The sequence below is a fragment of the Pichia membranifaciens genome (assembly GCF_001661235.1).
Source record: "Pichia membranifaciens NRRL Y-2026 unplaced genomic scaffold PICMEscaffold_7, whole genome shotgun sequence".
In the NCBI taxonomy this organism is placed as follows: Eukaryota; Fungi; Ascomycota; class Pichiomycetes; order Pichiales; family Pichiaceae; genus Pichia; species Pichia membranifaciens.
The window spans coordinates 141554-167023 of record NW_017566988.1 but is presented as its reverse complement, the minus strand read 5'-3'; the positions used below and the strand labels follow the sequence as shown (position 1 = coordinate 167023).

General features: G+C 49.8%; 12 protein-coding genes across 12 annotated transcripts; 8 read left to right on the top strand and 4 right to left on the bottom strand.

Annotated features, from left to right (window-relative positions):
* Positions 1-215: 215 nt before the first annotated feature.
* On the top strand, positions 216-3206 carry PICMEDRAFT_74609 (hypothetical protein; the record flags this gene model as incomplete). Its single annotated transcript, XM_019164818.1, has 1 exon — positions 216-3206. One exon carries the CDS (start codon positions 216-218, stop codon positions 3204-3206), a length of 2991 nt encoding a protein of 996 aa, XP_019015476.1.
* A 245-nt stretch (positions 3207-3451) lies between these two features.
* Positions 3452-4975, top strand: PICMEDRAFT_37171 (hypothetical protein; the record flags this gene model as incomplete). Its single annotated transcript, XM_019163063.1, has 1 exon — positions 3452-4975. The coding sequence occupies one exon, from the start codon at positions 3452-3454 to the stop codon at positions 4973-4975; it is 1524 nt and encodes a 507-aa protein (XP_019015475.1).
* An 85-nt stretch (positions 4976-5060) lies between these two features.
* Positions 5061-7388, top strand: PICMEDRAFT_74607 (hypothetical protein; the record flags this gene model as incomplete). The annotated part of the gene is made up of 1 exon (XM_019164817.1): positions 5061-7388. One exon carries the CDS (start codon positions 5061-5063, stop codon positions 7386-7388), a length of 2328 nt encoding a protein of 775 aa, XP_019015474.1.
* A 328-nt stretch (positions 7389-7716) lies between these two features.
* On the top strand, positions 7717-10230 carry PICMEDRAFT_13565 (hypothetical protein; the record flags this gene model as incomplete). The annotated part of the gene is made up of 1 exon (XM_019160080.1): positions 7717-10230. One exon carries the CDS (start codon positions 7717-7719, stop codon positions 10228-10230), a length of 2514 nt encoding a protein of 837 aa, XP_019015473.1.
* Positions 10231-10575: 345 nt separating this feature from the next.
* Positions 10576-11883, top strand: PICMEDRAFT_13564 (hypothetical protein; the record flags this gene model as incomplete). The annotated part of the gene is made up of 1 exon (XM_019160079.1): positions 10576-11883. One exon carries the CDS (start codon positions 10576-10578, stop codon positions 11881-11883), a length of 1308 nt encoding a protein of 435 aa, XP_019015472.1.
* Positions 11884-12355: 472 nt separating this feature from the next.
* On the bottom strand, positions 12356-12787 carry PICMEDRAFT_37266 (hypothetical protein; the record flags this gene model as incomplete). The annotated part of the gene is made up of 1 exon (XM_019163069.1): positions 12356-12787. The coding sequence occupies one exon, from the start codon at positions 12785-12787 to the stop codon at positions 12356-12358; it is 432 nt and encodes a 143-aa protein (XP_019015471.1).
* A 482-nt stretch (positions 12788-13269) lies between these two features.
* Positions 13270-15324, top strand: PICMEDRAFT_60504 (hypothetical protein; the record flags this gene model as incomplete). Its single annotated transcript, XM_019163441.1, has 1 exon — positions 13270-15324. One exon carries the CDS (start codon positions 13270-13272, stop codon positions 15322-15324), a length of 2055 nt encoding a protein of 684 aa, XP_019015470.1.
* A 33-nt stretch (positions 15325-15357) lies between these two features.
* Positions 15358-17728, bottom strand: PICMEDRAFT_18272 (hypothetical protein). Its single transcript, XM_019161929.1, has one exon. The coding sequence runs from the start codon at positions 17551-17553 to the stop codon at positions 15472-15474; it is 2082 nt and encodes a 693-aa protein (XP_019015469.1). The 5' UTR covers positions 17554-17728; the 3' UTR covers positions 15358-15471.
* Positions 17729-18193: 465 nt separating this feature from the next.
* On the bottom strand, positions 18194-20191 carry PICMEDRAFT_13560 (hypothetical protein; the record flags this gene model as incomplete). Its single annotated transcript, XM_019160078.1, has 1 exon — positions 18194-20191. The coding sequence occupies one exon, from the start codon at positions 20189-20191 to the stop codon at positions 18194-18196; it is 1998 nt and encodes a 665-aa protein (XP_019015468.1).
* Positions 20192-21613: 1422 nt separating this feature from the next.
* On the top strand, positions 21614-22591 carry PICMEDRAFT_74601 (hypothetical protein; the record flags this gene model as incomplete). Its single annotated transcript, XM_019164816.1, has 1 exon — positions 21614-22591. The coding sequence occupies one exon, from the start codon at positions 21614-21616 to the stop codon at positions 22589-22591; it is 978 nt and encodes a 325-aa protein (XP_019015467.1).
* Positions 22592-22710: 119 nt separating this feature from the next.
* PICMEDRAFT_60500 (hypothetical protein) lies at positions 22711-24948 on the bottom strand (the record flags this gene model as incomplete). The annotated part of the gene is made up of 1 exon (XM_019163440.1): positions 22711-24948. The coding sequence occupies one exon, from the start codon at positions 24946-24948 to the stop codon at positions 22711-22713; it is 2238 nt and encodes a 745-aa protein (XP_019015466.1).
* A 310-nt stretch (positions 24949-25258) lies between these two features.
* PICMEDRAFT_37292 (hypothetical protein) lies at positions 25259-25432 on the top strand (the record flags this gene model as incomplete). The annotated part of the gene is made up of 1 exon (XM_019163074.1): positions 25259-25432. The coding sequence occupies one exon, from the start codon at positions 25259-25261 to the stop codon at positions 25430-25432; it is 174 nt and encodes a 57-aa protein (XP_019015465.1).
* Positions 25433-25470: the final 38 nt, after the last annotated feature.

Sequence of the window (25470 nt, the reverse complement as noted above, 5' to 3'; positions counted from 1 at the left end):
GACTGTTGATCTGTGGATTACCACGCCACTTACAATAACATTTAAAAGCATACGTTTCCAGTGGTGCGGGTGATGAACCACGGATCCGGCTTGTAAGTTTGCTGGGTCTCGAGAGTTTTCCAGAAAAGCTGAAGTGTATATCGAAACAGCTTAACGGTTACTATTTTTTCGGCATTTGAGGTCTACAAAAAGGTTTACTACACCAAGCCATCAAGATGTCTGGAAAAAACTTGCTAATTGGTATAGATGTTGGAGGAACAAACACGGACTCCGTGTTGCTCAACCCCTCGCTGTTCGAATCGGAGTCTAGGGGTGTCATTGCTTATCATAAATCGCTTACTACGGCTGATGTTTCGGACGGTATCTCCAACGCACTCGACCGGTTGTTTGACGAGGACAAGGGATATACGGCAAAGGATGTCTTGGCGATCACCATCGGAACTACGCACTTCATCAACGCTGTTATAGAACAGGATAAAGCCCGGTTGGACCCTGTAGCAGTGATAAGATTGTGCGGCCCTTACTCCAGAGGCTCGTATCCTTTCTCAGATTATCCAGAGGGATTGACCAAAATCATAAAGAGCTACACAGCCTTTGTTGATGGTGGTAACAGGGTTGACAGTGCCGAGATCCAGCCTCTCGACGAAGAAAAGATCCTTGAACACGCTAGAAAAATCAAGGCCTTGGGGATCAAGTCTGTCGCCATCGTTGGGATTTTCTCTATCATTGACAAAGTCCACGAGCAAAGAGCCGCAGAACTAGTCAAGCAGGTGATTCCTGATGGTAACGTCGTCATGTCCCATACCGTTTCTGGTATTGGGTTTTTGGCCAGAGAAAACGCAACAATTTTGAATGCTTCTATCATGTCCTTTGCAGCCAAGATCATCGGTTCTTTTATCAAATCTGTGCGTTCCAGGGGATTTGCTTGTCCTATTTTGTTGACTCAAAATGACGGAACTGTTTTGACTGTAAACGAGGCCCTTAAAACCCCAATCAGAACATTCTCCTCCGGTGCCACTAACTCCATGAGAGGTGCAGCGTTCCTTTGTACTAAGGAGAAGGAAATATATGGTAAGAGTATTATGGTGGTCGATATTGGTGGAACAACCACTGATGTCGGTCTCTTATTACCATCAGGCTTTCCAAGACAATCTTCTTCTCACTCCGAGGTCGGAGGTGTTAGAGTCAACTTTTCCATGCCTTATGTTGAGAGTATTGGTTTGGGTGGTGGTTCCATCGTCAGAGAAACTGATGGTGAAGTCACTGTTGGTCCTGATTCTGTTGGCTCCGACATCAAAACAAGAGCTAAAGTCTTTGGTGGTGATACCGTTACCACGACAGATGTTACTGTGGCTATAAAAGATGGTAAATCCATGTTTGATGCTGGTGATAAGTCAAAGGTCGTAGGCTTGTTCTCAGATTCCTTCCAGAAGAAGTATCAGAAAGTGGTCAAAACAAAGCTAGAAAGGGTTATTGATGGAATGAGAACAGGCCCAGAGCCTCTGCCAGTGCTTTTAGTTGGTGGTGGTTCTTTCATTTCTCCAATGGAGTTAGATGGGGCCTCGAAGGTGTATAGACCTCCATACTATCAAGTTGCCAACGCCATTGGTGCTGCAATGGGTAAATTGTCAGCATCTAAAAACAAGATTGAATTCCTTGGTAGCATCAATGAAAAAGATGAGGTTTTCGAACAAATGAAGAAAGAAGTTACTGCTGACATAGTCTCCAAGGGTGCTCTAGAGTCCTCTGTTCAAATTGTTGATATGTCCTACGATCCAGTTCCTTATGTCGATCGTACTTATACTTTTGAGATTAAAGTTGTTGGTGACATAGATTATGATAAAGTTGCTACTGCTATTCAAAAACTTGAAAGCATAGACGCTGAGCTTTTGGAAGAAGAAAAGGAGGATCAACAAAAAGCTGAAGCTGTTTATAAGAACTCTAGCTTTGGTGATGAGGAGGCTACTCATGCCGACAGTAGTTTGTTTGACTATGAAGCATACAAACCGCATGTTAACGAGAAAAGACAATGGATTATCTCGGAAACTGATTTGGATTTCATCAGAATTGGCACATACATTCTCGGATGTGGTGGAGGTGGTACTCCATACCCAATCTACTTGGAGATGAGAAATATGCTCAGAAGCGGTGCAGTAATCAGGGTGATCGACTTGCATGATGCTCCTAAATATGCCAAGGGTGAGGGAAAGTTTATCACTGTGGGTTTTGCTGGTTCTCCTACCGTTGCCGATGAGCAACTTCAGGGTAACGAATTGAATGATGCCTCTGAAGCTATGTTTGATTACCTAAAGACTAAAGTAGATGGTGTTTTCCCACTTGAAATTGGTGGTGGTAATGGTTTCAAAGGATTGTACTGCGGAGCTTCCACACAGTTGGATATTCCTGTCATTGATGCAGACTTGATGGGTAGAGCATATCCAACCCATTCCCAAATAGTGCCATGTGCAGTGAGTGATAAAATGCAACTAACGCTCACTTCCGTCTCGGACGGTAACGGAAACAAGTTCTTGATCACTAGTGCTCAATCCGACTTGTACGTTGAAAAAATGATGAGAGCTGCCCTAGCAGAGGTTGGAGCCCACGTTGGTGTGGTCAATGTGCCGATGACATGTAAGCAGCTCGAGAACATGACTGTCCATAACTCTCTCTCGATTGCTTGGAGAATTGGTAGGGCTATTAGAGTTGCTCGTCAAAAATTCGAAATCAACAAACTACCTGAAAGAATTCTTGAATCAGTTGGTGGGAAAACCTCTGGTAAACAGATATTCGCCGGTAAAATAATAGGTGTTGAAAAGAGGCTTTTCAAGGGTCATGTCTATGGTGAAGTGATTATTGAAAGTGAAGAAAAGCACAAAATGTGCATTCCATTCAAGAACGAAAACATCTTAGCCAAAGTTCAAAAGAAAGGCTCCAGTGAATGGGAAACTGTTTGCTCCGTACCAGATTTAATATCTGTTTGCTACGCTGACAGCGGTGAAGCGGTTGGTACTCCAGAGTATCGTTACGGTGTCATGGTTTTTGTTTTGGCCTTTTCTCCTTCTGATTTGTGGACCAATACTGAGAGAGCTATTACTGTCGGTGGTCCAAAGTCTTTCGGTCCTGCATTTGAAAACATAGAATATAAGCCTGTCGGCAAATATGTTTACCCAGTATCTGTGATTTCTGAGTATGGTCCTAAAGAGTAGTTTACCGTATTTTTCTTCGAATATTCTCAATACTTGGATATTTAGACACTTAATCATTAATTTGGAATATAGTTAGTAAAACATGTTTCGCATTACGTAAGCGAGTCTTTAGAATCTTCAAGAGTTCCGAAATTTCCCATTGTGCTCCGGGAGAAGAGGGGGACGGAGAAGAAGAAATGATACTTATATTTGAGCAGTTGCAATTGAAGCAGAGGCATTGGAAAACATAAAACAGCAGCAGAACAATGTTAAGAAGATTATATTCTACCCAGAGCCAAAATGTGGTACAGACCCTTGCGGCGGTGAAGAAGCAGGAGCTAGTGCAGACGATTCCGTTTATTGGCGGCGAGTTCAGTGCCGATAACGGGCCCCTCTTCGGGGTTACCAACCCATATGATGGGTCGGAGTTGACAAAAGTGATGGCAACGACAGAAAGCCAGTTGTCTGTTGCTTTTGAAAACTCGCAAGATGCCTTTGATCGGTTCAAGAAGACTACTCCGAGATGGAGAAGCACGCTTTTGCGGAAGCTTAACGACGCCATCCTGGCAAACGCAGACGACTTGGCCCGACTGATCTCGTTGGAAAACGGAAAACCGCTGGCCGACTCGCTTGGGGAGGTGAAATATGGCGCCAGTTTCATGGAGTGGTTTGCTGAAGAAGCTCCCCGAATTAACGGGTTGTTGATCGGATCTGCAGACCCAAGCAAGAGAATCTCGGCTTACAGACTCCCTGTCGGCCCTGTGGGTATTTTGACTCCGTGGAACTTCCCCTTGGCGATGATCACGAGAAAGTTGGGCGCCGCCTTGGCCGCCGGGTGCACAACGGTGATAAAGCCTGCTTCAGACACTCCATTGACAGCACTGGCGTTTGCCAAGCTATGTCAAGACATAGATCTTCCCTCCGGTGTTGTGAACATTGTGCCTGTCGAAGAGGCCCGTACTCCGGATTTTGGCAGGCGTTTTTGCGAAGCGGCGGAGCTCAAGAAAATCAGCTTCACCGGAAGCACCCGAGTCGGCAAGCTGTTGTTGCAGCAGAGTGCTGACACGGTCAAGAAAGTGTCGATGGAGCTCGGCGGTAACTCGCCCTTCATTGTCAGTGCAAAGACTAAGGATATCGAGAAGGCCGTCGACGGAATGATTGCCGCCAAGTTCAGAAGCAGTGGCCAGACGTGTGTTTGCGTGAATCGTGTCTACGTTGCCGACGCCATCTACGACGACTTTGTAAGGCTCTTGCTCGACAAGCTCAGCTCCACGGTGCAGCTTGGGCCGGGCATGGACCCGACCACAACCCACGGTCCGCTGGTCCACCAACGTGCTCTCGACAAGGTGTCCGGGCTTGTCTCCGACGCCGTTGCCAAGGGCGCCACTGTCCTCCTCGGAGGTAACAAGAGACCGGACCTCGGGCCAACATTCTACGAGTTGACTGTCCTTGGCGACGTCACCCCGGAAATGGAGATTTACGAGACAGAGATCTTTGGTCCCGTGGCATCCCTTATCCGGTACACGGGCTCGATGGCTTCCGTCGTCGCCCAGGCCAACCGCAACCGAGATGATGTCGGGCTTGCCGGGTATGTCTTCAGTGATGATGTCACCGAGTGTCGGACAGCCTCGGAGGAGCTTGCCGTCGGTATGGTAGGCCTCAACAGCGGCCTCATCAGTGAGGCTGCCCTCCCGTTCGGCGGTGTCAGATGTTCAGGCTTCGGCCGCGAAGGGAGTGTTTTTGGCGTGGAGGAGTACACGGTGGTGAAGAGTGTCGTGGAAAAGGTGTAGCTAGCAGGCTTTCCGGCCCATCGGGTCGAAGTCATTGTATACAGTTGTCGTTGACAAGCTATTTATTCGAAACCCGACCGCAAGAATGCCCATAACCGAGAAGAAGCGGGTGGCGTCGTTGTCCCGAGGGTTTGGCATTTCCGTGATCGACACAGGGGACAGTAAGCAGATGAGCACGGGAAAGAACCGGGTCGGCAGCCGTGGCCAGCAACAACAGCTGCAGCACAGTCCTGAGCTGCCTCGAGTGCAGACGTTGGTTCCTGGCGCAACCAGTCTAGACGACATGGACGGCGATGTCTCCATAGTCAGCGATTCGACCCTGTCGGAAATTGTCATAGACGGCGGATCAAACGCAAGCACCAACGCAAACACTAGTGGAGGTGACAAGAACGATTTGCGGATCGACGTCTCTCTCTCGTCGTCCACTCTTCGGCGCTCGTCATTCAACCATCAGAAACAGCAGCAGCAGCAACAGCAGCAACAGCAACAGCAACAGCAACAACAGCAACAGCAACAGCAACAGCAACAAAAGCAACAGCACCATAATAACCCACAGCAAATAATCAGAGCCTCGGCAATGTCACAAAGGTTTAGATCAACACCGTCGTTGCACTCTCCATCAATGCCTTCATCTAGCGTCACCTCCCCGACTCTGCTCCAATCGCGGTCCAACACAAGCTCACCGTACCTGGCCCAGTCGAGACGAAGTCATCACAACCTTCACTCATACACAACCACGAGGCTTCCGTCCCGTCGCAGCTGCCAGCAGCTCACCAAAAAGCAAAAGGACAAGCTGTATGATGACGACAACGACACATTCGATGATACTGATAACGACATCCTGATGTACAACGTCCCCATCGCCTCCACGGCGTCTCTTCGTCTGTTTCAGAACGGGAATGCATTAGAGTCCTCGGAAGCTCTTCGGAAAGCATGGAACGAATCGGAATCTAACCTTATCATCCAGCCTTCCCCTCTTCCGGGTAAGTTGTCGGACTCCATGACAGCCTTTACTAGCCCCTCCGAAGCAATTCCGCCCCCAACTTCGTCCTCTACCGCTTCTACTCCTACCCCGACTTTGAGCTCGATGACTGCACCCCCTTCTGCCACCACTACATCTGCTGCCATCACTGCCATCACTGCTGCGTCTACCTCAGACCTTCCGAGAACCCCGACAACGGGACCAGGTATGAAGTTCGAAAGCCCCTCGTTGATGAAAAATCCATCATACAGCACCCTCTCTCCAACAGCACAGCAGATATCAACCTTCTACGAGTTTTCGTCTCATACCCATGCTGAGGAAGAGTTAAGGAGACGAAAACAGCAGTCAACTCCGACGACGGCAGCACCGGGACTGACCTCTGCTCTCGACGATTTGTCGATGGCTTCAGCGGAAAAGCTATCCAAGCTCTCCGTCACCAGACCATCATGGATCCCACCCAAGGACCAGACTGAGCTGCATCGGCACGAGAAAGAATTCAAGAAAATGATCGAAAGAACGAGCAAGGAAGCGTTGAAGCAATCCAGACAGCAGATTAAACTGCAGCACGAGAGAACGATTGCTAATGCGAGGTTGAATTACTTATCAGAAAAGAATTCATTAACGTCGGCAAACTGCAACGAAGTCCGCAAATACATCCTCATCACGGAAGTGAGTAGAAGCACAAAATTTAAGCTTTTCCGTAAGATGGTGTCTTACAAGCTCGGAGAGGGCGTCTTGTTGTCTCCTCCATATCAAAAGCAAGCGTCTTCGGACGATAGCTTCGACGAAAACTTGGAAAAGCTTGACATCCACACACTCTTAGAATCTGTCCCCACAAAGCCAACACATGACGAAATGTCATCTCTGCAAACGATTCTGCAACCGCTTACGCGTCCGACGTCATTAAAGGACGTTGACGTCAGCAAACTCCCGAAAATCCCTGCTCTGCCAATCCAAACTCTTTTGCCCCGGTTTGCCCGTATCGCATTGACGCTGCTCAGATCAGGCTACTCCACCCCGCAGGTCCGTGACATCATCTACTGGCTGCACGCTGCCATCTTCACAGTTAAATTCAAAGAAACCTTCGCCAAGCTCCTCTCAAAACAGTATGTACTGAAGCTTTTCAAGGAGTTCAAGGACGACTACTCCATTTTGTCCGTTCCAACCGGTCTCGATCTCATCCTCGACCTCGACGATTTCTACGTGACCAAGTGCATTGAGTCGCTGATAGTGTTCTGGGCCTTGGGTGGCGGACGTGGTGTCCGAGTCTTCGTCGCCATTGTCATCTGCGTAATACGCGAGTATCATTTTGGATGGAACAATCTACAGGTGATATTCCATTCAAAGGCCCACGTTTACCTCGGTGATGGCGAAGAAAGTCAAGAGAAGTTTTTTGGACGTGCTTTGAGCTACTACACACTTATAAAATGAACGCACACGACCTCCCATCCTGGCATTTCTGCCATTCTGTCCATATAATCAATGACCTCGCCATCGTCATGCTGATGTACCTTCTGTCCTAAGCTATTCTGTAACATTTGTTCCCTTTCCCCGGACATTTCTCATGTCGTCTTTATAGAGATAGAAAAATAAGTTATTTTTGCATTTTCGAGACATTTTTTTTCTCCGGTTTTTCTCTACATGAAAATTTTTAGAACTTCCAGAGACGGAAAGAAACAAAAGTCGATTAAACGGAGTAGGAAGAAAGAAATCATTGCATTAAAAGGCTGCAGATTTTGACAACCAAACATAAGGCAAGATGCTCCGCCGACTGATGGCCGGAAACGGTCGACATGCCGTGCGATGTGTGCTACCTGACGCACAAATGACAAATTTACGTCTGCACACGACGATTACCACGGGAAGGCCGACAAACACAAACACGAAACCAAGACGCCGACATATGCAGTCGCCTTCGACGTCTACGGAAGAGGAGAACCTTTTGCGAGAGAGCTCCAAACTTGCGCAGCAACTGAAAGCTTTGGAGGGGCTAACGAGACAAGTGCAAGACTCAATCAAGGAGAAGGAGAATGAGATGACACGAAAAGACGTCACGAGGGAGACGAGTGTGGGCATTGCCGGAGGAAACGACAAGGCCGATCCAGTGGTGGATGAGAAGGACATTGACGATGTGTTTAAAGCATTGGGGATCTTTGGATCTACTGCTGCAGGGGAGGATGGCTCGTCTCGTCCGGCCCTGCCAACTGAAGAAACAGATCTTGTACATAACAATCAGAGTGAAGCTGAGCCTGAAAGCCTTGAAAAGACGGGAAGCCGAGAAGAAGACAACACGGTTATAGACCTCAACGATGAGAAGGAGCTTCTTTCTCTCTTCCCGGTGCCGAAGGCTTATGTGCCTCTGCCGGAGTCGGTGACATCAGTGCTCACGCCGGAAGTGCTTTCGAACATCACGCAGGAACAGACGGCCACGTGGGAGCCTGTCATTGATGCACTACTATCGAGCAGCATATGTGATCCACTGTCTGGTTCCGAACTGGCCTCGCAGGCTGACTTTACCGGATACGATTTCCACCAGCTTGTGGCCACGATACCAAGGAAACAGAAGGAGCCGTTGGTCGAAAAACTACACGAGTTAGCCCTGATGAGCGGTGTGTTGTGGGGGAACGTTCATGTGATGAACGACTTGTTGGCCCTATGTAACCTTCTTCCAAATGAGAAGGGAAAGCTGCTTGTGGAGGTTCTCCTTCAGGATATTGATCTGTCCTCGAATGATACAAGCGATGGAGGAAGTAAGGTTGTTGCGAACGCTACAACCAAGGCCATCTTGCTCAACCACTATGCGAGACTTTCGGACGTGGGCAAGGTCAGAGAGTACATTGCTGAGCTGGATAAGCTTCCCGACTCAAAGAACCCGATGAAGACGTCGCCCGTGATCTACACGTCGATCATGCAGATGTACATGCGTCTCGACGACTACGATCTAGCGAAAGAGACCTTTGACACTATGAAGTTTCTCTCGATGGCGACATCGCCGTCGCCACGGACTTACACGTCGATGATTCTTCTAGACACTCTGCACAACAACATCGAGCACGGAATCGCCGTATACAACGAGATGCTCGATAAGGAGGTCAAGCTAGAGCCGGACGCTTTGCTTGCGCTTGCCAAGGGCTGCGGCGCCCGTCGGGGGATGGTTGACCAGGGCTGGGGGTTTATCATTGACTACTACGAGAACGGCTACGCAGTCGACAGCCAGGTGATGGAGATTATGATGTACCTTGCGTATGTCGACGGCGACTTGCCCTTTGTGCGGGGGATCTGGATGAACATCTGCGAGACCAACACAAAGCTGCAGGGCCGGATCCAGCTGCCGCACGCCAAGTGCACCAAGTGGCTCTTCAACACATACTACCGGGTTGGAGACATTGTCGAGCTGGCCCGGAATGGGACCAGCCACGTCCCTGTGGGTCTCCGGGACAGCCGGGTGAGAGCCATCCGGATGAAGGTGCTTGAGCTGACGAACTTCAACTTCCACGAGCAGGCACCACCTCTGCTGCCGATGGTAGACTTCGACGGCTCCGACCCGAAGCTGATGCTAGGCGAAGCCCGTGCGTTGTGGAAGTACCTTGTGCAGCGGAGCCAGGAGGTAGGAGAGGGTGTCGGCGGGAAGGCATACCTCGGCGAGGCGGTGATCGAGGCGTATCTCTACGTCGTCGGGCGGTACGCTGCAATGGAAACCTTCGAGCGGGAGTTCGACCGTTTGACGGTGTTTGACGGAGACGGAGAGGAGAGCGTGACCATCGAGGAGCCCCGTGAGGGGGACGTTGACGTTGACGCCGATGCCGACGCCGATGCCGCCGCCGTCAATGACGACACCGCAGCCAGAGCCGTCGCCGTGCCGCACTCCGTCTTGCCCGCCGGCCGTGTCCTCCGTACAGACAGACTGTACAACCTGTGCATGCACACCGCCCGTCACCAGGCCTGTCTCTCTTTTGCCCAGCGCATCTGGACCGAGAGGGGTCGGTATCGCCGGAGCACTGCTTTTCAGGCCCTCTCCGTCCCGGACCAGGACGCCGCCGACTTCAAGTTCGCCCGCCTCATGCTCAGCGTGCTCACCCACACAGGCGACGCCGGCGACGCCTATAAGCTTGTTCTCAGCTCGCAGAACCGCTTCGTGTGGACCCGGTACCATCTCAAGTCCCTACTCATGCTCTGCGAGAGACTGGGTTACACGACCTTCGCCCGAGAGCTCGACCGGGTCGTCAAGCGGGGCCACAAGTGGGTCCGACGCCAGCAGCGCCGAGCTGCCTAGCCTCTCCAAACCCCTGTACATGTATATAGCTGTCTAACCCAACCTTTCTGCAGATCAACAGCACGCCATCCGAAACATGGCGCCGAGCGTGTCGGGGCGTCTGGCCGAGCTGCGTGTTTTTTTTGCGTGCTCGTCTAGACGGGGGAAGGTCTTTGTTGACGGTGCAGGCCAGATCAAGAGCTGAGCAAAAGAGAGAGGAAAGGCTGGACTGACGCAAGGCGACTTGGGAGCAGGGAGAAGAGCAGACGCAGTCATCAGTACCAGCACGAGCAGACTTACGAGCAGCACCAGCACTCCGCCTTGCATCCACACCCACCCACCCCACACTCACTTTCCTAGAACAGCATGTACAGCACCACCGGGTTGGCCGTTGGAATGGCGATCGGCGTGCCGACATTCGTGTTCGTCGTGGTCTTCGTGATCTTCTGGTATCGCCAGAAACTGAAGTACAAGGCGGACCTCAAGCAGCACAACGGGATCGACGACTACGACGAGGTGAACGACCTCGACCTGGATCACATGATCGATACCCCGAAGGAGAGCCATGTAAAGGACTTCTCCACGGACGAGCTAGTGGCCGACGGAGGCCAGAGGGCCGTCACCGGCGACAGCGGCGTTGACAGCGGTGTGGCAGGCAGCGGTGTTCTGATCAAGAACGGCCGCTACTCCATCCGCAAGGAGTCCAAGATCATGGGGCTGCGCATTGTCCCAAAGAATCAGAGAGAGCCCGCTCCGCCGAGACCTATCCACACAGGCACAACCAGCAACAGCAACAGCAACAGCAACAGCAACAGCAACAGCAACATAGCCACGCCGCTGGAGGACACCCACAGAGACTTGAGCACAAACTCAAACCCGAGTGGCAGCAGGGCGTACAGCGACCTTCGTGGCCACACCCCAGTCGACAACGACAACAACTACAAGGTCTACTACGAGTCCGTGATACCCGTGTTGCCCGGTTCCGGTCTCGAGCAGAGGGCTTCTGGCTCCTTCGATGGTCAGGACTCCGCGGTGAATGCCCCAAACACCCCAATGAAGGGCGGCAACTCCTTTGCCCGAAATTCCAACCACTCCGGCACAGAATTTTACAAGATGCTCCAGGAGGACTCTCCTTTCTATCCCCGGTCCCGAATCACCTCCTTTAATCCCGGCGAAACCCCTCTACGCAAGTCCAGCGTGCCCAACGTGGCCTCCTCCGTGAACTCGCATGATTTTTCAAAGACACATCGGAGCCAGCAGCAGCAGCAGCAACAGCAGCAGCAACAGCTCTTCCACTCCCCGAGCCAATCCTCCACGGCCGAGGTCTCCCCTTTCGACACCCCGCCAGCACGTACAAGGGTCAGTGAGAGACTCGAGAGAGAGGACAGCACCACCACGTTCGACCACCCAACCTCTAGCAGTGCACATGATGCGGACCATGTGAAAGACACCGCCTCCAACCTCTTCGACCACGCGATGGATTCCATAGATCAGAGCGACGCCGATGACACCTCCAACCACAACTCTGCCCTAGAAAGCTCCCCACTCAGAAAGAACATGCACAGAAGAATCAACTCTGCAGAGAGCAGAATCATACTCGACGGTAAGGATACAGCGGAGGAAAACTATAATATCAAGAGGAAAGAGTGGCTCGACAAGTACAGGAAGAAGTGACCTCTCCCTTGGGCGATAGGTTTTGCTTCCTCCTCCCCATATCGCTTGATCCTGCAGGATCTCCTGCCACCTTTCCTCATGTCGTCGCCTGTATTCAAAATTATCCAAACCTGTCATCCTAGAAACATCTTTCACTTCCGGCCTTGAATTTACACTCATTCTTCACAAACTATTTATTTTCCACCCTATCATATTTACTATTTCACTACTTAAACAGATTTTTCTACCATCTGTTTGTTTTTCTTCCCTTCTTTCTTTCTTTCTTTCTTTTATATATGACCTTTCATTCATCCTACTTCCACTTTCTTTTTTGTTTACTGGTACTCTTGCATTTCAACTTTATGCCTTAGAAACATAGATACATTTATGAAATAATTCCCGTTGTTTAGAAACGACATGTGAGCAAACACACTCTTGCTATAAATAGATATATGTACAGGACAGTGTAAAACAGCGGCCGGATGTCGTTGTTCTAAAAAAACAAGTCGACACTGGCATCGTTGGTCAAGTCGACAACTTCGCCGTTCTCACCAATAAGCAACCACTGTATGATAGTAAACTTGTCATCGGCCTTCTTCTCGGCCTTCAAAACCATCAACGCAGAGCTCTTATCCCCGCAGATGCTCGTGGTGCAGTCCACCATACCTTTCATGGTGTTGACCTCACCGTAGATCCATGGAAACAACCCGTCGTAGGTGATTTTGCTGCCAAGAAGTTCTCTCGCGTGCTCACTACGTCTCAAGAAGTACATGGTGGCGTTCATTATTGGCGAAGACACTTTCTCGTAGTTGAAGATCCCAAGACAGGCCACCGTCATACCGGCCGCAAAGACCAAAAACGTCAAAATGGCCTGCATTCTCTGCTGGGGACGGGGGTCGTCCGGGAGCTCCGTATTGATCGTCATTGGCTTCTTGAACAGCTTCTTCCCTGTGACAGGGTCGATCGTGATGGTGGCCTCTGTCTCGTAGTTGTGCTTGCGCTGGATGGCCTTCCAAGTTAGGGACACGGAAAACGCACGCCGGGCGTGGATGCCCATTTGGCTCTTCGCCAAGGCGGCTGTTGCAAAGGGTCTGAGCACTCTAAGCATTGTTGCAGTCTATGTCAGTGGCTCCTCCTCTATCTGTACTTGGCTGTTACTAACCATTCTCCGGCCTCTACCGTCAGCTTCCCTAAGCTGGGCCGACTCAAATTTCATCTGGTGAGCAAAACGTGCGGCAAGCAAACTTCACGTTTTCCCGTCTTCCGTGCCTCTCTGCCTCCAGGAAACGATAAAATAGGCAGAAGAGCATGTATCCGGAGTTTTTGGGCAGGCCAGGACTTACAGTACAGCTACGGTGAAAACACAGAGACGGGGCAGATACACAGGCATACGTAGGAACTCTTGCGATGGCACGTGTACAAGGACAAGCAACGCACAAAAGAAGGGCGGGAATGTTGACCATCACGGAAGACACTTTTCCTGCGATGCTGATTTGGAGATGTGCAGATTCCAATGCAACTACCAACTTAGTTGAGTTGCCGTTGGACACAGTGAGCTTTTTGCAGGCCACTCCGGCCCATATTGACAAGATGATACTGAAGATCGGGTTAGACAGCGGCAAGGAGATGCTGTTTGGGTTCAACAGCAGAAAGGTTATGGATACGGTGAAGACGTCGATCCAACAGATCATCGCAAGGAAGAAGACGTCGATATCGGTGGAAAAAGAGAAAGAGATAGATGCAGCAAAAGCTAATCAGGACTCCGGATCAGTTGCTCCAGCGAATGGGGCAGACGGTGTGAAGGCGGCACAAGCGTCGGGCAGCCCCGATGTACCGGATGATGGGGTGAAAAATGATGAGTTTTTGGCAGACCTTTTGAACAGCAAGAAGTTGATGAAAAACTTGGCGTTACAGCAGAGGCTTTTGAGAGATAACGTGAAGTTGATGCGGACATTTACGGAGGCGGTCATCAAGGAAGGCATGGAGGCGGAAGAGTTTTGGAAAAGCAGAGTACATTTGCTTCGATCGTTTGCCATTCAGAACAACCAGAAGAAAGGACCCTACAATGTTCTAAGCACAATCAAACCCGTTGCATCAAGTGACAATGAAGTGAATGTGAATGTCACAAGAGACAAGATCAAGGAGATCTTCAAGCAGTATCCAATTGTTCGAAAAGCATATGACGATACCGTGCCAAGGATGTCCGAAGGAGAGTTCTGGTCTAGATTTTTCAGTAGTAAATTGTTCAGAAAGTTGAGAGGTGAGAAGGTGAATTTGTACGACCGAGGCGATGTCACGTTGGACAAATACTTGTACTTTGATCCAGACTACGATGGAGAAGAGGATGTGAATGAGGAGGAGGTGGGAGATCACTTGTTGCACGAGGAAAAGGCACAGGAGTTGCCGTCCCATGCTTCTTCATCCTCTAGAGCACAGAAAAAGAAGAGGAAGGCAGGAGCTAGTGAGCAAATGGTGAAGAAGAAAAAGGTCAAGTTGTTCAACGAAGTCGATTCAGCAGTATCTAAGTGTCTAGATCTCGAAGGTAATAAGGAAGATGATCCGGAGCTGCGAGGTAACAGGCCTGATATCACCATGAAGGATGATCAGGATCCAGAATTGGTGGGCATATTGCGTACGATGAACCGTTTGAGTAGAAGGTTGATGTCAGACATAACCGAAGAGGCACCCGTCGAAGATTTGGATCTCGAGTTTGAAAAAGAGCTCGAATTGAATGACCTTGATGAGACTGATGAGGTTGAATACAACGAACTCAAGTATACCCAGACCTCTAACATTTCTTCCAATATTGTGCCCTCCGAACTACTCACCAAAGTCATGAACCAGTCGAACTTGAACCCCGAATCGTGTGAGTACGACGATATCATTAAAAAGTTGAAAGATGAGTTCACCGTCGAGTTCGATCTTACATGTGTATATCGGAACATGAAACAAGACGGGAAAAAGCAAAGTGAAGCTTATAGAGACATCAACAACATTGTGAAGCAGAATTCCAAACAATCACAGCAATCATGGAACTCTAATTTGAAAGAGCTTTTGGGTTTACCTTCTTCGGCTGCGACTACTTCGGCTGCTAACAATTCTCTCACAAAAGAAAACACTGATTATGACATTGGGATCAAAATCAATCTTGATAGCGGCAAGATCGAAAGCGTGAAACTCACACATGCTACCTCTATTGAGTTTTTAAGGCAGTTTTGGACACAGTTCAATAGAACTGCAGCTTCCACTCCGACAACGGATCCTAATTTCAAATCGGACTTGATAAAGTTAAGAAAATACTACTTTTCTGTCAAGAAGTGTCTATCACGAGTAGAGGCACAGTTGGCCAGGTGTAAAGACTTGAAAGAAAGGCAAATCGAAAACCAGATGCTCACGCCTTTGGTTGAAGCGCTCAATGCTGCTCTTCATCGTTATGAAGACTCCATTGTCAAAAGTAAATAAAGATGTAATTAAACTTTTATAAAATTTAATAATAAATCAACGGTCTAAAAAGTAGAATTGGACAGGGATATCAGCAACAAGAAAAAAAATCTCAAAACGAACATGAACGGAAAGGAATAACTATTTGCTATCTCAGATAGCTAGTAACTAATTTTGACTCACATATTTGTAGTGTTTGATACAAGTCTCGTATTCATCATCGGTAAATGAAGAAACGTAACAAAGATCCCAATCACACACCCCATTTGCATCGCAATTTGAGGTGTATGGGGACCATCTTTTGGCATTACCCTCATACGTTTGCAAGACCGAAACATCGCTCAACATACTTTGGTAAACCCTATGCCAGTAGGTAGCATTCAAAGGAGAGGTTTTTGGCCATTCAACAGGATAGGCGTCTCTTGGAGAATACAAGTATTCCCAGACCGGTTCAGCCTCGGTTGTGAAAGTCTCGTTCAACCTAGTGTAGTAGTTGTGGACATCCATAACTTGGAAAGTTTCTGTGTCAATCTCATAGTATCTCCAAGCTGGGTTGTTTTCTACCCATGGAGTAACAGCTTGAGTGATCCAGGTAAAGTTAATAAGCTCGGATTCTTTCTTCGATTCAACGGTACCGTTGTTGTTTTGGTATAGAATTTGGAATTCATCTCTGTGGGTGTGACCGTTAAAGATGTGGGCAATAGTGTAAGGAGAAAATCTTTCAACCAATTCAGTGAATAGCTTTGCCTGTGGTGGGAGCATTGTTTGAGAAACGGGGATGTGGAAAATAATCCAGACTCTCTGATCCTTTGCCTCGGATTCCAACAACTCGTTGACTAAGAATTCAAAAGTTCCAAAATAGTCAGGATCTTCAACAGTGTTGATGTACGCATATTCATTCTTTTGGTACCATGCATTAGAGTTGAACGCAATAACCTTCAAGCCAGACTTGGTGTTGACAGAATATCCGGTATAATGAGTTTTGGCCTCTTGGGCTTCGTCAATGTCAATCCAGTCGTAATCCATCCACAAATCAGCCATCAAGTCTGCATTCCAGTCAAATTTAGATTGGAAACCAGATTTTTGTGGGGCCAACTGGCCGTATGGGAATGTGTCATGGTTACCTAAGACCGGGTAGATTGGCATCAAATCAAAGACGTTCTTGATATCATTGAAAATGACGGTTTCCGCTTCAATACATTGCTCGTATGAAGTGTACTTGATTTCATCATGATCAACCAAATCACCAGTGAAAATAGCAAAATCAAAGGAGATGTTGTTGCTGATTTGGAAATCTGCGATAGAGTGAAGAGAAGAGTTAATCAAAACTTCAGGCGCATCACATTCGTAGTTACCAAAGGTGGTTGCAGGAACAGAGATGTTGTGCAAGGCAGTGATTTTCTCACCCTTGTGATAGGTACCGTCCAAGTCGTAGTAGGAGCCCTTGAACAGAGCAGTGTACAAGTCATCAATCGAAGTTTGGTTTGCAGAGACAGCATTCTTGGCAGCCTTTGAGTGAGGAGTACAACACATGGAGGTGGTACAGTTAGCTTCAGCACCAACAGTGTAGTCCAGCTCGATATGGAAATCTGAAATGTGCAAGATTTTCATGATGTCACTTCCAGGGGTCAAGACATTGTAGGCCTTGTCGGGCTTGGTGTTGTTCCAAAGGTGGGCGATGGAAAGGTTCTGTGGGAGCTCAGGGGCCTTACACTGACCTCCTGCCTTGTACGCACACCAGTATTCTGCGTCGATAGAAAGAGGATCAATCAATGTCAACAAGTCTGCAAAATTAGACCCTGTGGTAGAGTTGTCGGCCGTATTTCTGTGGTAGTTGGTGGCGCATGTGGTAGCAGAGAAGTTACCAGTGTTAAGACACCATTGCTCGAAGATGGTTGGGATCAAGTCTGGTCTGGATATAGCAATGGCCTTACCGTACAAGAGTCTGCTCTTGCACTTCTCGCACGAATCGACGTCGGTGGAATTGTCGATGCTTTGCAACACGGTCAGAGAGCTGGCTACAAGTGCATCATCTCCGTCGACCGGGTGGGACCAGTTGAAAACTGAGTTAGGTGCGTGTTCATAGCCGGATGGAACAGCAGCAGACACTGCAGCAGCGATGAGCGCAACGGCAACGGTCTTGGCAAGCATTCTAAACGAGATTTTCCTGGTTATCGAGAACGACACTAGAAGCACTATAGAGACGTAGTAGCAAAAGTACGCAGACAGAACATCTGCTTGCGACTGCATTTCTCATGGCGTAGTATATTGCAGAACTTCGACTCTGTTTATATATGCGTCGGTCTATTGTATCCACTTCTACCGATAAAATAGTGCCGGAAATGAGTTTCCGTGACAGAAGAATTGCAGGGGGGGATCAACTTTTCAGCACAATCGGGACTTGTCAAATTAAGCTTAATACTGGAAAACGGCCGTCCGAGGTGGACGGCACAAAGGAAACGGCTCGCTTTTGCCGGTGCCGGTAGTACTGCGTTGCAGCCTCCGGGAAAAGGTGTTGCAGGAAACGTGAGCGAGCAATTTCGACTTCCCGAGACGGACGGAGCGTTTGCCGGAAGAGGAAAGTCGGCAGATAGAGAGGGGGACAGCCGAGGCATGTGGGGGGATCAAGTCTTCTTCGGGGAAGAACAGGCATTGTCTTGACAGGTGGGAGCTGTTGTGTTACGGCGGAATGTCGGCGGCTTGAGAGAAACGTGCTCTGCGGGGTGTTTGGGGGGATAATTACAGTTCAAGTTAAAGTAGTGTCACGGACATAAAATAAGAAAATAGCAGCTAGGCAGTCAAAACAATAAATATAAGTAGCACAGAGCTCAATAGCACACAGATGGACCAAAGTCTGGTCCTTTTGGGGTGGTAGTGGGTCTTAGTACACCTAAGAGGTGCCGTCGACGTAGTGTGGGTTGGCCTTCATACACGCAGTGTACTCTTCGGTCGTGTACGAGGAAACATAACAGATGTCCCAGGTGCAGACATCACCTTCAGAACAGTCCTTGACGTACGGAGAGAATCTCTTGGAGAGACTCTCGTAGGTCTGGAGGGTGGTAGCATTAGTACGCATTTTCTCATAGACCAGGTGCCAGTAGGTGGCGTTCAATGGAGAAGAGGCAGGCCAGTCGATCTCGTAGACGTCTCTGGCGGAATACTCGAACTCCCAAACAGGCTCGTCACTTGAGGCAAAGGTCTCATTCAACTGGGTGTAGTAGTTAAGGGAGTCCATGATTTGGAAGGTGTCGGTGTCGACCTCGTAGTATCTCCATGCTGGGTTGTTTTCAACCCATGGGGTGACAGCCTGGGTGATCCAGGTGAGGTTGATGACGTCTTCGATCTGCTTCGACTCAACAGTACCATTGTTGTTCTTGTAGAGGATATTGAACTCGTCTCTGTGAGTGTGGCCAGTGAAAATACCAGTAATGGTGTATGGGGAGAATCTTGCAACCATCTCGGAGAAGAGTTTGGCGGCGGTTGGGAGGACGGTGTTGGAGAGAGGAATGTGGAAGTTCAACCAGACTTTCTGGTCGGCTGCTTCGGACTCTAAGAGCTCGTTAACAATGAATTCGAAAATACCAAAGTAATCTGGGTCCTCAACGTTATTACTGTATGCGTACTCGTTGGAGAGGTACCAAGCGTTGGAGTTGAATGAGATGATCTTCAAGCCCGACTTGAGTTGGACCGAATAAGCACCATAGTGGGTCTTGGCAAACTGTGCTTGATCCCAGTCAATCCAGCCGTAGTCCATCCACATCTCGGTCAACAATTCGATGTTCCAGTCAAACTTGTTGTGGAATCCAGACTTCTGTGGGGCCAATTGGGCGTATGGGAAAGTATCGTGGTTCCCCAACACAGGGTAGATAGGAAGGTTCTTGAAGGAATTCTTGATGTCCCGGAAGATCATCGTTTCTTCTTCCACGGATTTTTCGTACGCAGTGTACTTGGTTTCGTCATGGTCGACCAAATCACCAGTGAATATAGCGAATTCAAAGGAAATGTTGTTTTTGGTCTGGAAATCAGCAATGGAGTGTAGGGAGGAGTTGATCAAAACCTCTGGAGCATCACACTCGTAGTGACCAAAAGTGGTTGCTGGAACGGAAATGTTGTTTAGTGCAGAGATCTGTTCACCCTTGTGGTAGTTACCTTCGGCGTCGTAGTATGAGCCTTCAAACAAAGCAGTGTACAAGTCGTGGATAGAGGATTGGTTGCTGTGGATTGCGTTCTTAGGAGTAATGGAATGTGGGGTACAGCACATTGAGGTGGTGCAGTTAGCTTCTGCACCCACGGTGTACTCGAGCTCAAGGTGGAAATCAGAAATGTGCAACACCTTCATGGTGTTGTTTCCTGGAATTGGAACAGTATTTGCCTTTGCTGGTCTTGTTTCATTCCACAAATAGGCAATGGAAAGGTTTTCTGGTGTCTCTGGGAGAGGACATTCTTTCTTAACCTGGTAGTGACACCAGTATTCTGCGTCAATGGACAATGGATCGATTAAAGTCAATAAATCGGCAAAGTTTGAGCCTGTCGAGGAGTTGGAGACCGTAGTTCTGTGGAATTTGTTGTTACAAGTCTCCGCTGAGTAGTCACCCTGGATGTTACACCATAGCTCGAAGATGGTGGGAATCAAATCTGGTCTGGACATTGCCAAAGACTTACCGTAAACCAATCTGCTCTGGCACTTGGTACACTGGTCAACAGTAGTTGAGTTCTGCATCTTGGTGAACGTATCCAAGGCAGCGCTGACAATAGCCTCGTCGGAAAGGACAGGAATGGACCAGTCAACGTCGGAGTTTGTCAACGTGAGGTCGTTGGTGTAGACCTCCAGCGGAATGGCAGCAGCAACGGCTGCCAAGAGGGGAACTGCGGCAGCTGAGAAGATCATTGTGTTCTTTCCTGTGCGGTGGCTTGCTGGGTTTGAGCGATGGTGAAAAGCTAAGTTTATTCCATGGCATATCTGAAACTACAGACCAAGTCCCTGTTCCATGTGGGAGGAAATCTGGCCGGTATTTAAGCCGTTTCAACTCAAGATTATTTTTCAGCTCAATCGGCCCGGAATTTAGAATCCTTGGCCTTCCGATTGAAATGTTAACCTTATTTGCGTCCTCTTTCCCAACCCGGAGCAATAATGAGTTTTGAAACCTGGAACTTCCGAATTGGGAAAACTCGGCCACACACGGGGTGGACAATCCTATTCGTAACCGTATAACATGCTGCTCCGGATGTATTCAAGAGTTCAGGAGTAAATCCAAGTAACTAGATTTGGATATTTGGCAAGCATGGCTGTCAACCCGTTCCGGGTGGTGCAGGTAGCGGAGTAGACGCTACCGGACCGCAACCGGGCCGCAGTGTAACCCAGGGAATTAGTCCCCGTCGTGGGGGGGTGCCATAAGTACCGTCAGATGATGCAGGTCCGTGTGGTCGCCACTCGGGCCGAAACCGAGGAGCCATTGTTCGTTAAGGACGTAACAGCTGCTGTTAGGCAGGGGCTGAGGAGGGGGGCCCGGCAACTCGGAGAAAGTGGGATGTTGCCCGGAGGTGGTGCACAGCATGCCATGTCCTCTTGCTGGCTCCCGCTACTTGTAAAACGTGGTCAATTGGAACCGCAGAGAGCAAGGCAGGCCAATTTGTTTCCGCATTGTTGGCAGCAATGCAACAGTAACAACGGGATGTCAACGCCCGTGCTCAACTGCCTGCCTCTGGCAACGCAACTGCGCTCACCCCTTTAGAGCATGGTCAAACTGGCTCAACACCCGCTCACAAACAGAGCGTTGTAGTAATTTCATCTTTCCACCAGCCCTGTGACCAACACAGACACAAGATGTGAACACTAGCCATGTAGCAAAGACGGCCTCAGAACAACATCCACAGAAACACAGCACCTTATATACACACGGGGACCTCATCTACAGCCACGAACACGCTCCTGCAGCCTTCATCGGGTACCAGTCTAGTCTTTCTGCTGCTCCCGTGTCCCTGTTCTGCTGCTCCCGTTGCCAACCTTCTGGGCTGTAGGTCCCTTCCAGTGTTTGTAGGGCCAGGAACAGGTCTCTTCACCAGCTCAGGCGGGGGCGCTGACATAAGCCCCTCGGAGGCTGACTAAGGCGTGAACTCCGGCAGCTGCACAGGCTTAGTCATGGGGCCGGGCACTGGGGAGGACGAAGCCACAGGGCAGGCGTATAAAGAGATGACGCCACGGAAAACGGGTCAGGAGAAAGCATGTGTTGAGGACAGCAGCAGCAGTAGCAGCAACAGCAGCAGCAACAGTGGTAAAGTGGCAACAACAGCGACAGAGACAACAGACACAATGGCAGATACCAAGATCGAAATACAGAAGTTTGCAAACAAGGATGGGGAGTACAAGAGGATGCAATCGGTGTTCAGAAACACCATCTCCAAAGACGGGCCACATCTCCCAGAGGCCAACAGATACCACCTCTATGTGTCGTACGCATGTCCGTGGGCGCACCGCACGCTTATCGCTCGGCTCACGAAGGGCTTGGCCGGGATCATCGGGGTGACCGTTGTCCACTGGCACATGGACAACAACGGGTGGCGGTTTGGTACAGAGGAGGAGAGCAAGACCGAGTCGAGGGATTCCACACCGGAGCCATTGTACGGTTTCCACCGGTTGAAGGAGCTCTACTACAAGGCAAACCCCGAGTACCAGGGCCGCTTCACCGTCCCGGTGTTGTGGGACAAGAAGCTGGAGACGATTGTGAACAACGAGAGCTCGGAGATCTTGCGGATCTTCAACACAGAGTTCAACGCGTTGGTGCCTGAGGAGCAGGCTGCGATCGACCTCTACCCGGAACCGCTACGGGCGCAGATCGATGAGCTCAACGAGTGGATCTACCCAAACATCAACAACGGGGTCTACAAGACCGGGTTTGCCACGAAGCAGGAGCCCTACGAGAAGGAGGTGACAAACTTGTTCAACTACCTCGACAAGCTAGAAGAGCTATTGAAGGCGAGACACGACAAGTGCGAGGAGTACTTGCTGGGCACCCTGCTAACCGAAGCAGACATCCGCCTATTCACGACCTTGGTCCGGTTCGACCCGGTCTACCACCAGCACTTCAAGTGCAACATCAGGATGATCAGACACGACTACCCGCACATCCACCGCTACTTGAGAAACCTCTACTGGAAAGATGACGTCTTCAAAAGCACCACCCACTTCGACCACATCAAGTTCCACTACACCAAGTCCCACCCGCAGATCAACCCACACGGAATCACCCCATTTGGGCCTTTGCCAAACATTATGCCTCTATACCCATGATTGTTTTGCATTTAATGTTTGTTTGATGTTTTTATAAACTACGTTATAGCTATCTACATACTTTTTATTAGTAAAACGCCGTCTTTCTAACGAATTGACCTGGCCTTGCAGCTAGCCATCTACATGCCCTTACTTTCCTTAAACGTCTCCCATGCCTCATTTAAGGTTATGAAGACGCCGTTAGCAATCATCTTGTTCTCCACAGACTCGCTATTGCTGATCTTGTCTGGGTGGGTCTTGGCAACAGCCTTCATGTAGTAAATCTTGACCTTCTTGTCCAAAACGAGATCCGTCAACTTCACGGGCTGCCAGTTGAGCTCCGGCCAGAGAATGGTGTCCAAGCTGCAGATCAAGGCCCGAATGTTGCTCTTGTTCCCTAACCTCCATCTATCCAACTGCGACTCCACCTTGTCGTGCAAGCCAAACTTCTCCTCTTCCTCCTTCTCCTTTTTCAAATTGTTCTCCTTCACATGTTTCAAGTTCTCGCCGTTCTGTGCAGAAGCAGTGTCCGAAGTTTGCTGTCTGGGTGGTGCCCGTGGCTTGGCCCTTGGTTTTAGAGGCGCCTGAGGATTGAGAATCTTCACACATCTGTTTTTGCCGTCCATGACGGCTTTCGAGGACTCGCCTTCTTTGATCAATTTCTCGTAGGCAGTTTTTGCATCTTCCCACTTCTCTAAAAACTCAAGAGACTCGGCACGTTTTGTCATGAGTTTCACCCAGAAGTTTTTCAAAGTTTTGTTATCCTCAATATTGATGCTTGACAGCTCCGATACGGGCAGATCTCCCGTGGACTGTGATATCAGCTTGAGACCTCTCGAGGCTATCGCTAATTGTTCCTTTGGATTCCCGAGCTTAGAGTAGACCACAGACAGATTGGAGCTGATGATGATCTGGTACGGATGATCTGCTGGGATAACAGTGCTGGCCGAAAGGAAATTCTCCAACGACGCCGTGTAATCTCCCGCCTTGAATTTCTCCTGCCCAATTTCTCTGTGCGTTGTGAATGACATTGTCTGTGCAGAGTCCAACTGTGGGATAGTGAACTTGGAAGTAGACGTCGCAGCCGCAGCAAAAGCAGTCGGCGCAGGAATTGTGGAAGTTTCAATCAGCGATGGTATGTCTGCAGCAGAAGACTTGGACGCTGGAGCAGTACTGGATGTGTTTGTGTTTGTGTTTGTTCTTGACGGACGATGACGGGATGATGACTTGTACATCTCGAAATTATCGGTTCTGGAGGAGGCACGAGCAGGCTGTGGTGTGTGCGTCCGAGACGACGAAGATGACGACGATGATGACGATGTGCGGGGTCTTGAGGGCAGCGGCGACGACGAGAAAGAGCCTGTGTCTTTCCTCTCCTGCCTCTGTCGTTCCTGCTTTGCACGCTGTTCTCTTAGTCTCTGCTGTTGGATGAGCTGTCGCATAGTCTCCGGGTCCATCTCCTGCTCGTCCTCGTCGGTGAAGCTCGGGACCTTCATGGAATTGGCCTTGTACTTCAGCTGGTTCTTCATCCAGAGCGGCTGGCCGTCGTTGTTTTCCAGTCGCTGCTGTCTGTACATGTCCACACCCTCCTGGATCTTCTTTTTCCCTGTGTTGAACAAGAAGGACGCCGTGGACATGAACTCCGACGACAACTCGTTCACCACGCTTCCAAAATCGTCCCCATTCGACGGAGCCTGGGCCGAGGAGTCCAACCTGTGAGCTCTTCGTCCACTTCTGCTGTCCGGCGTCGGCCGCTGCTGTCTGGTCGCCGTCTGCGAATGCGCCTGTTCCATGAGGTAGGAGATGGCGCCGTCGAGATCCGAGCCGCTGCGGGTAGAGTCCAACGCTGCGTTTGCCTTCTCTAGGGGGAACCCCATGTCCATGAGTTCCGCCAATGCGCCATCTCTCCGCTCCTGCGACGACGGGCGTGCCGGGGTGGCACTGCTGGCAGCCAGGGGCGCTTGGTCGACGGCAGCAGAGGCAGCCGGCGTGGGCTTCGGCACGGGCTGCCCGAAAAAGTCGTCTAGCAGCTCCGTCCCTGCGTTGCTGCTGCCTCCAAGGCTTTCTGCCCTGCTGTTCTGCTGAACATTACCATTAACGCTCAAACTGGGGTTGGAGCCGGACGAAGCACGACCTGCAGGTGCAAACAGCAGATCGTCCATCACGGACGACGCCGTGCTGCTTGTCGCCGGTTTCTTCGACACGTACGTGTCTAAGAAGTCGAGGTCCAGTCCGCCGCTGTGCTGTGTCCCCGGCGTGCCCCTCGTGCTGTCCATCCGCTGTTTCAAAGACAGGTTCGAGTCGTTGTTGTCGGCGGAGCCGACGCCGCTCCCGCTTCCGCTCCCCTTGAGCAAGTCCGCAAAGATGTCACCAGACATGTTGTTCTCTGTTCCGCCTGCTCCTTTATGGGTGGTCCTCTGTGCCTCCTAGCCTCTCTGTGCTTGCTCCATGTCCACCATGAGCCGCCTCCGTGTCTGAAGACACGTATTATCCAAATCATGAACCCATCCATCTCCAGAGCCTCTTCTGAACTTACGTAAGCCGGCAGCTCTTTCACTTTTCCCTTTCGAGAGACAGATAAAAATTTTCTTGGTTTTTCTTCACCAGTGACATTACAGTGTGGAGCAGGAGAAGGAGAAGAAGGACAGCTGGTCAGCACACAATACAGCAAAGCACAACTCCGACACGATGCATTTGATGTACACGCTAGGTCCAGACGGAAAGAGAATCTACACGTTGAAGAAGGTGACCGAGTCCGGCGAGATCACCAAGTCGGCCCACCCAGCCAGGTTTTCACCAGACGACAAGTTCTCCAGACAAAGAGTCACTTTGAAGAAGAGATTCAACATGCTTCCTAAATGAACAGACGCTCGATTATATAGCTAGATCGCCTCGTGTAT